Genomic DNA, 10,296 nt, shown 5'->3' on the forward strand with positions numbered 1-10,296 from the left:
AATTAAAAAAAATGATTTTTAAAAATCACAGGATTACCTGTCCGTCTTATCCATTCATGCGACCGACAAATCCCTTGTATAAAAAGTTTCGAATGCTCAATTGATCAACAAAAATTACCAAAAATAAAAAAAGTTAATTGATTTCAAAAGAGACATGGCTGATATTGCTATGCTGGTTGCTGAAGAATATGAGAGGAGGGTCAATAATTTAAGGAAACTGGCTGCTGAAAGAGAGATGACTATCAAGCAAAATAACAATGCTGCTCCTGCTACTGCTACTGCTGCTGCTACTACTGCTGAGGTTGTTAATGTTTTCGATCGTGGGCTGATGGGATCAAGATCAGAAAATTTGTCAAGTGGGGTATTGGAGCCTAAGAGCCAGATTACACTTGCTGCCTTTGATGGTTTCTTTTCGGCTTGAAGAAATTAATTTTTTAAAAAAATTACTCGGTGATTAATTGTGCTTGTAGATGAAACCTAATTACGCATGAGTTTTCTGTCTTACTTTCTCTGTTTTTTGTTTTTCCCCACTGTACATAATGATCTTGATCATGCTATAAGAAAATGTCAAGTTTCTCTGTTTGAGTTTCTGAAATCTCAGGCTTTTCTGTTCAAGAGGTTGATTACTTGATGGGGATATATATATATATTTTTCCCGGGGGGGGGGGGGGGGGGGCAAGTTAACATGATGTTTGCTAGTATTACTGATGCAAAATTCGTAGCAGGAGAAATTTTTATCGATTGTCTTTGATTACGCTCCAAGTCCATAAAAATAAAAATTCTGTGGAACTGAATCACGTCCATAAATAAATTTGCCCAAATTTTACCCCTTCAGAATGTATAGGATTATCAAAAAGGCATCAATATTATGGGTGTGATTGGACTGTGAATTGTGCGATAAATACTTGGGAAAGCTAACAAAACTTAAAAATCCCTTTATATTTTTCCAGAATTCGCCTTTTATTACTGCTTGTCATAAAGATTCTGCCAACTGCAATTGATTTTGGACTTGCCAATTAATGTCCTAGCACAATATGGTAATCAACTCGTGTGTATACTAGAAGAGCTCTACAGAATTTATAAATCGAACTGAAAGCCCGAACCTGCTGAAACCTTAAAATTACTGGATATGTGTAATATTTCCTACTGCCTAATCTTTCCTGCAGCTGAAATTAGCTATGGCCAATAAAAGAATTTTCATCTACCATATAGCCACAGCCCACTAGCCTGGACACTGATGTCTCTGAATTCTGGTTCTCTAATAAATGTGCAGTCCGGTAGCTTACACCTTGAGGGCTAGTGAGCTGATCTGCATGTTACTACGTACACGAGGATTTGTTTTAGTTTAATTAAGGGTAAAAATTTATTTAGTTCCTATATTTTAAGATTAGTGTCTATTTAATCTCTGTATTTTTTAAAATATCTCGAAACATCCCTGCCGTTAAAGTATTAATACCCCTACCGTTACTTTTTATTAGTTTTTGACTTACTTTTACAATATTATCATTTTATAATAATTTTTTTGTTTGGACATTAATAAAAAGAAAATAATTAAATTACCAATTTAATCCTAAAAATTAAAGTAAATTTATATTAATTTTTAATTATAAAAAATTAAATTGTTAAAAATTATATGCAAACCACCAAGTGTGCAAATGCCAAATGGTGCTTACAAAAAAATTAATATAATTTTTTTAATTTTCTAGGGTTAAATTATTAATTTAATTATTTTTTTTATTAATGTCCAAACAAAAAAAATATTATAAAAGGGTAATATTGTAAAAGTAAGTCAAAAATTAATAAAAAGTAACGGTAGAGGTATCGATACTTTAACAGCAGGGATGTTTCGAGACATTTTTAAAAATATAGGGATTAAATAAACACTAATCTTAAAATATAGGGACTAAATGAGCTTTTACCTTTTAATTAATTGCTTGATCTGCATCACTCAAGTTCACTTGATAAATTGAAGTACGTCAATTTACGAAGAGGGCTGGTAAGCTGAAATTTTTATCACTGTAAAAAAAATTAATGAGAAACTAATTAACTATGAATAGTTGCATTGATAAACTTTTAGTTTAATTAATTACCTTGAGGGATAAAAAGCTGGGGACTAAATTGTTTTTACAAACATTAATCTAATTTTATGTTTGGTGCAAACAAAATGAGTTAGGATAGCATATCCTGCCCTGCATCTTTTTTTTTTTTAAATCTGGACCCGCGCTTTAATAAGATAAATATAAAACTTTTTTCCCATAAAGATGGAGACCTTAACTACAAATTATAACTTAGCATAATGTTCTATAAATATATAAATAAACACACATCTAATCGCTTCTTATTGATAGCACAACAACTTATATTCTGGGAAAAAAAAAAAAAAACTAAACCCTCAGGGTAATAGACATTATCACATCTAATCACTTCTTATTGGTGATACAAAAACATACATTCAGTATTACAAAAGCCAAATTAATCATATAAAGAAGCAGAAAGGCGTGGAGTAAGAAGCACTTCAAGTGGAGTAGCTTTAGCATAGGTCAAGGATTTTGCCTCTTCCATGTCAACTGGTGCATCTGATGGGGTTGCAAAATCAAACCCATGTAGTAATGAAGCAAGTATTAGTGGCATAACTTGAAAGGCAAATGAAATTCCAGGACACATTCTTCTACCACTGCCAAATGGTATAAATTCAAAATTCTGTCCCTTCAGATCAACGTCCTTGTATTTTTTAAGAAATCTTTCTGGCAGAAATTTACAAGGCTCCTCCCAAACTCCCGGATCACGCTGAACCTTCCAAGCATTAACAATAAGTTGTGTGCCTGCAGGGACATGATAACCTCTGATGGTGCAGTCTTCGATAGACTCGTGAGGTACTAAAAGTGGCCCAGCGGGGTACAAACGCAGTGTCTCCTTGAGGATGACCTGCAAATAAGCTAAATTTTTCATGTCTGATTCATTCACTTGTCTATTTGTACCAACTTGAGCGTCTAGTTCATTTTGAGCCTTCTTTAGAACATCGCGGTTGTTGAGAAGTAGGGCGATAGCCCATGTCAATGTTACTGCGGTAGTGTCTGAAGCTGCTAAGATTAGAGACTGCAAAAGTAGGAGTCAGATCGATTATGCATATAAAATAGCTCTTTGCCAATTGACATGTTATCAACAATTTTTTTCAGGACAATACCAGGCATATAGCTTTAATAACAGTGTCAGTGTCATCGCCATCAGGAAGCTGCTTTGCTTTGTCATCAAACAAGGACAGCATCACATACATAAAGTCTTCATCTCCCTTAACCTCGCTAGAACCTCTTTTGCTCTTATGCTCATCCAACCATCCTTGGAAAACGAGGTCAAATTCTTTAGCTGTCTTCTTCATTAATTTCTCGTATCCGCCGATATCCAGCCATCTCAGAAACGGTAAAGCGTCAGACACCACAAACTTACCACACAAGTCAAAAAAGTTGGTCGCATGCTCTTGAAAATCAGAACTGTCTTGTGAAGTGTAACGTTTTCCTGCAATTATTCTCATGATAATATCAAGTACAATGCCCTCAATCCAGTGCTTCATCTCCACTGAAACCTTATGTGAACTGCTCCTTTTGCAATTCTCGAATAACCCTTTGATGGAAGCCTTCACTTCAGACTCTCGTACATGTTTCAGCTTCTGAAGTTGATTGTTTGATAAAAGCTCAATGGTGGCCATCTTACGAGACTCTCGCCAGTAGTTGCCGTATGGGCTGGCACCAATGACCAAAAAATTGTACCCTAAGAGATCCATGGCCATTGATCTGGGGCGACTTGCAAAGGCTTTGTCGTTGGTGGTGAAACATTCTTTAGCAATTTCCCAATTGCTGACCACTAAAGCTCGTTTCAAGCCCATTTTCATAGTGAATATTGGACCGTATTTATCAGCCACGTCGCCCAAAAGTCTATGAGTTGGCTCTTGCCCTCCGAAGAGATGTAAATGGCCAATCAAAGGCCATGCTCCCGCAGCTACTGGTGCTTGATGAGGAGCTTGTGTCTTTTTTGTTCGCCCATTTAGTGAAATCAAGAGTAAAAGTGAGAGAAATATTACAAAACCTGAAATTATTGCAAGAACAGTTGATTCTAGTGTAAGAAGAATGGCCATTTCTAATTGCTTTTTGCTGGCTCTGGGACTCTGATCTGAATGAAGAGGTTACTTCAAATCAATGTCTGGTACATAGATATAATTTAAGAGCATGTAGCGTAAGGTCTGCAGTCAAAGTTTCGTCTAGTCAATGATTATAAGATAATTACAAAATTGGTAATATACCCTTAAACACTTATTTTAATAAAATTTTATATAACTAAAGTACTTATAAAGTAATTGTACTATTAAGGACAAGCTTATAAATCAAACAAAATATTTACAAATAATTCCCATACCTAGGAAGAGACTCGTCTAAGATATAACAAAATTCAAACACTTTTACTTTTCCAGTCAGTTTGTTGCTTTGTGAAACCAAGGGAAGCTTCTAAAGTCATAGAAAATGCCGGTTTACTACTTTGACCCATGGCTAACATAAAATTTCGATGACCAAGTCATTTTATTTTTCATTTTCCTATCCAATTTCATGACTCAGGAACCAAAGTCTTGCATTTTTGTTTTTTTTCTGTTAGGTTATAAATGTGAATTATGAAGGATAATTTTTGCTCATTCTTTGACTGAATGACTATCAAACGTTACCCTATTGTTAACCATTGAAACAATGATGATAAATTAATATTGAGAAAAATAATTAATTTCAAATTGAGTTGGTTGGCATTTCTTTCTATTGATGATGAGATGAAGAAATATAGTCTTTCTTAATTGATATCAAAATATTTTAGAGTAAATTATTATTACTATTATTAATTTAAAAAATAAAATTAAAGGAATATTGGGTAGGAATCTTGAACTAGATCTTATCATTCATGTACAAGTACCTAGGGGTAGGCACCATAAGGTTCGGTTCTTAAGAATAGAACTTAAATCAAATCGAATTTTTGAATTGTACCGAAATACACTAAAACTTCTATATAGTCATATTGTTGGGAATTGAGAAATTTATTCCTATAAAAATGTTATAATTCAATAGATGTATAGTACAAAAATTATTGTCTTTGCTTAATTATCCCTAATGCAAGTGATATAGAGGTAAATAATGTCATGTATTAATAAATTAATAAGTGAGTCAAATTTAATATATATACATTAATAAATTAATTATTTTATTGACCAATTATTAAGTGTGTATGCTGACCAATTACTAAGTGTCTATGTTAACCAATTAATATATACCCGCAAGTTGAAAAATGTAGTTGTAACTTTAAAGAACAAATCATTGTCACAAGCAACTTTAGAAAGATATTTTGTTCCATCTTAATTATTTAATGTAACATGGCATATATTTTTGAAATATTATTATTATGTAGAGGTAAGTTTATTAAGACGGAACTTACAAAGAATATAACTTATTACAATGTGGAGTTTATTTTTAATTATAACTGGTCGCAAATTGGAATCACAATTTTTTATTACTATGAACAAGCTATTCTTATATAGAATATTTCTATTGGAGGTTCTACTGTATTATGAAATTAAATTTAATTTAATTCAGTTCAGTTCGGTTCGAACATTATAGTTACAGCAATTTTATTTTTATTTTCACTTAATTTTATTAGATTTTACAATTTTCATCTGATTTTACTAGATTTTATAATTTCCACCTGAATTAACTAGCAACTGTACATTGAATGACTACCTAGGCTTCGTTTTAATTTTTTTTCCTCCCAATCAATTAAATTGTTAATTACATCCAACTATCAAACCAAGTAACCAACCATGCACGTCAAATTAATCAGAGAATAACTAATTGCTATTATAAAATACAAAGCACGTCTTTAGAACAGTGAAAAGAAAAGTCTAAACCTAACAATTTTGGATAAGTGTTAGTAAAGAAAGCAACTTCATAAATACATATCTAAGCACCCAGCAATCGAAAAGTAAGAGTCAGGAAGAGCACTTTGAATTTATTGCAAGGTGATTCCAAATTTCCAATCTCACGCATCCAGCACGTGCCAGAAGAGACAGATAATTTTCAAAATTACTATGCCTGACCCTGACAGCTCGAACCGCGAGTGAGTGACGAGCGGCAGCTGGCGAAGATGTGATGAAGAAATATGGCCTCTCTTAAATTGATATGTAAATATTTTGGAGTAAATTATTATTACTGTAATTGATTTAAAAAAATAAAATTAAAGGAATATTATTGGATATGAATCTTGAACCGGGCCTTATCATATCCACGTATCTACCTCCGGTCTTGGGTCCATTCATCAAAATTCTAGATTCGCTCCAACTCCATTTTAAGGCCTATCTAGTATCTAATAAATCCAGTCCATTTAATTAAATTTGGATTATGTGTCTCCCTACACAAAAACCGAAAGCTCTATTAAAATTAAAACCGTTAACGCAAATGCTAACAGACGTTAACTCTGAAACTAGTCACCTAATTATAGGGTTGGTAATTTGTTGGTTTGGGCTGGGCTTTCTCAAAGCCTAGGCCCAGCCCATAGAATTGATACTTGGTCCAAGCCCTGGAAAGCCCATTCAATTTGAGCGGATCTGGGCAGGGCTTGGGCCTTCCATAATTTTGTTAAATAAATTTTTAATTAAACTATAAGTTAACGAAAACACTTAAATTAAGATGATTATTATTATTAAACAAAAAAATATTAATTGCTCCCTTGAATGGACTTGGCCGGTCACCTCTAAGCAAATATTTGTATTTCTTTTTCTCTTCTTTTTATTATTTATTATTGTAAATTAAAATTATTTATATTTTAGATATTAACTACGTTTATGTATTGTAATTTATGCAGAAGCTCAAGACTCATGTTTATTAAAAAGGATGTTAATTCAAAATGGAATGAGGGATTCAACTCTTTCAATGAAAAAGAATATTTTATTTTTTTTAAAATTTTTTAATTTATAAATTAAAGCCCGGCCTTTTTGCAAAAGCCCTTAACCAGGGCTAGAGTTGGCAAAACTTTGGGTATCACAATGATCGGACTCGACCCGGATGCAATATATGTCTGGGCCGGGTTGTGCCGGACTTTAATTCGGGTACCCAGATTTTATATTTTTTAATATTATATGTGTATATTTTTTATTTTTTAGTAATTTTATAAATTTTAAATTTATTTTAATAAAATTTGACATGAAAATATGAACTTTAAGTGTTTAAAACTTTATATATGTATAATAAATGAGTCAAATAAATATAAATATTTAAAATAATATATATTTTATAATATTTTTTTAATAAAATTTGAGTTCTTGGTTTATCAAGTGATGCTTAAGACCGGCCCGGCTTCATACCTGACCTAAAATGCCCGGGTGCGGTCAAGGTCCGGACCGGACGGGTATTATTTCCACCCCTAACAAGTAGGGGTGGGCACTATTAGGTTTGGTTCGGTTCAGGCCTCGAACTGAATCAAACTGAAACCAAATGGTTCATGAATTTTTGAACCAAATTATAAAACTGAACTGATTTGGTTCAGTTCGGTAATTTGGTTTGGTTTCAACCTATATATTCATTATTTAATAAAATGATATAATGGTAATACACTATTAAAACAACAATAAATCAATAATCCTTAGTCTATTAAATCCACAAATAATAAACATAAAAAATCTAACAATAGTAGATTAACATAATAAAATCCAAAAAAAAATCTAGAAATCCACACAATAAATAACATAACAAAATTAACAATAGTAAATTAACATCATAAAATCCAACAATAATTTAAAAATCCAATACATATTACAAAAGAAACTTCAAACTTCCATGGCCAACAAAGCACTCTTTCTATCGCCACCTCTTCATCTTTCCACATCCACAATGCCTATATTATATCTCCAAGTCAAAATAAATCATTAACCAAGCACCAACAATTAAATAGAATAAATTAAAATATATGCTATGACATATATAAATATAATCACATTTACTAACTAGCAAAAAAAAAATTAACTTCATTACCTATTATTCTTCATATTAAACCAAAGTCTCAATGACTCAATGTAGAACACCAAAACCAAAATGGTCCGCAGTTGTTGATTTACGAAACTCTAAATAAACAAAAGTTAAAACAAATTAAAATTGTCCAAAACTACTAAAAATAAACTTAAATTTAAATTGACACAACGTACCTTCTGAAAGTTGGTCCATGAACTCATTTTCTTGAACTAACTGATTAAGATTTGTTGTCGCATCCAAGAAAAGAGATGATCGCAACCAATTTTGTGTCAATATTAATGCTTCAACCATGTCCGGAGTTAATGAGCTTCTATATTGATCTAGTATGCTACCTCCGGTACTAAAGGCGGACTCCGATGCAACAGTAGACACTGGAACAACGATGACATCTCCTGCTATATTTGCCAAGATCGGATAATTCGAACTATTCACCCTCCACCATAACAAAATATCAAATTTAGCTCCCAAATTATTTTTTGGTGCAATTTTTTCAGTCTTCTCCATCAAGTATAGCTCCAATTCATTTAATAATTCCGCATTATCTTCACTAACAGTAACTTTCTTACTAAATTAGGAGAAAAGGGTCCTCGATCGCAACATCATCAATATCATCCAACTCTCAAGAAGTCAAACCACAACCACTCCCAAAATGTTGGCTCGCACTTGCACTTTTGCTTGCACTTGCACTTCCAACTCCACTGGGTTTAGAGTACCGTGCACTATAAGACTCAAAAAGTTTAACAAACAAGTCTTTTACCATTTCTTTCATCTCACTACATTTGCCACTATCCTGGCCATACAATTCCTCGAAGCAATGTGTTGCGAATTTCATTTTGCCTCGTGGATCAAGTACACAAGCAACAATTAACATCTTGTTTATCTTGATTGTGCCCTCCCAATACTTGTCAAATTTGTCCTTCATTTTAGTTGCCATGGCACTCAAATCAGAATCATTGCTCTTACACAAGGATTTCAAAGTAGATTCAATTTGACATATCAAATTGTAGCAAAGATTTAATGTCAACTAAAAAAAAATAAAAATTGCTATTAGATATTAAAGCCAAAGAATAATTAATTTGACAAACTAAATTCTAGCAAAAATTTGATATTACCTTCAAAGAGGAAGAAAATTGCAAAGTAGCATCATAAAAAGTCTTCAAAAATTTACAAATGCGGCGAGCACTTTCCCAATCACTATTTAATGGTGGTCCTATCCTTTTTTTTTCCCCATTTTCTTTCTCACGGAAATATGCATCATAAAACTTATATTCATTTGCCATTCGATCAAATGCTGACTTAAACTTCAATGCCGTACTCAACATATAAGTGGAATTCCACCTTGTAGGACAATCTAAAATCACACTTCCCTTGCAATTAATCTTCTCTTGATTCACACAAATTTGAAATGCTTGCATCCTTGCAGTGGAAGATCTCACGTACTTCATGGCATTACGAACACTAACTATACTCGCATCCATTTCTTTCAACCCTTCATTAACTATCAAATTCAAAATGTGTGCACAACAACAGACATGCATATAATCCCCATTCAACACTAAAGAATCATCTCTCCACGTGCTCAATCTATCCTTTAAATACCTAACGGCACCCTCATTTGCACTTACATTGTCTACAGTTACTGCAAAGACTGGCTCTATACCCCAATCAATCAAACATTTTTTTAAGTTTCTTGCCAATCGTCTCTGATGTATGATCATTAACGATATTAAAACTAATAATTCTTCTATGTAAGCTCCAATCTGTGTCAATAAAGTGAGTTGTGAAGACCATATAGCTAGCTGTTATAATAAAAATCCAAATATCGATGGTCAAAGACACTCTTTGCTTATTCCCGACCAATAAGCTCTTTAACTTAGTCTTCTCTTCCACAAACAAATCAAGAGTATCCCTAGTAATAGTTCTCTGTGATGGAAGAATATACCTAGGAGCAATCACACTGCAAAAATGCTTAAATCCTGGATTCTCTACAACAGAAAATGGAAATTCATAAAAAACAATCATTTTTACAGTTGCGCGTCTACAAGCATCCTAACTAAACCCCCTTGCCAAAAGATCTTCACTACCAACATCTTTAGTTAAAACTGTTTGATCCTTCTCGAAGCTCTTATATTTATCGCACCTATCTTGATAGTGAGTCTTTAAAGTGCTAGTCTCGTGCCCTATACGAAATTCTACACCACAATGGTTACATGTGCACTTTTTTGCATCACTTGGCAATATAGTGAAA

At 32.9% G+C, this 10,296-nt stretch overlaps 1 protein-coding gene across 1 annotated transcript; it reads right to left on the reverse strand.

Moving 5' to 3' along the window:
• Positions 1-2,444: 2,444 nt before the first annotated feature.
• LOC18037047 (cytochrome P450 CYP82D47) lies at positions 2,445-4,150 on the reverse strand. The gene is made up of 2 exons (XM_006428040.2): positions 3,185-4,150; positions 2,445-3,096 (listed from the first exon to the last, which is right to left on the reverse strand). Exons 1-2 carry the CDS (start codon positions 4,127-4,129, stop codon positions 2,473-2,475), a joined length of 1,569 nt encoding a protein of 522 aa, XP_006428103.2. The 5' UTR covers positions 4,130-4,150; the 3' UTR covers positions 2,445-2,472.
• Positions 4,151-10,296: the final 6,146 nt, after the last annotated feature.

The sequence above is a fragment of the Citrus clementina genome, unplaced genomic scaffold (genome assembly GCF_000493195.1).
Source record: "Citrus clementina cultivar Clemenules unplaced genomic scaffold, Citrus_clementina_v1.0 scaffold_7, whole genome shotgun sequence".
In the NCBI taxonomy this organism is placed as follows: domain Eukaryota; kingdom Viridiplantae; phylum Streptophyta; class Magnoliopsida; order Sapindales; family Rutaceae; genus Citrus; species Citrus x clementina.

Excerpts from the sequence above, each read along its gene's own strand:
- LOC18037047 (XM_006428040.2), bottom strand. The coding sequence starts at position 4,129 with ATGGCCATTCTTCTTACACTAGAATCAACTGTTCTTGCAATAATTTCA. Across the intron at positions 3,097-3,184 it reads TTATTAAAGCTATATGCCTG|TCTCTAATCTTAGCAGCTTC; the intron begins GTATTGTCCTGA and ends CTACTTTTGCAG.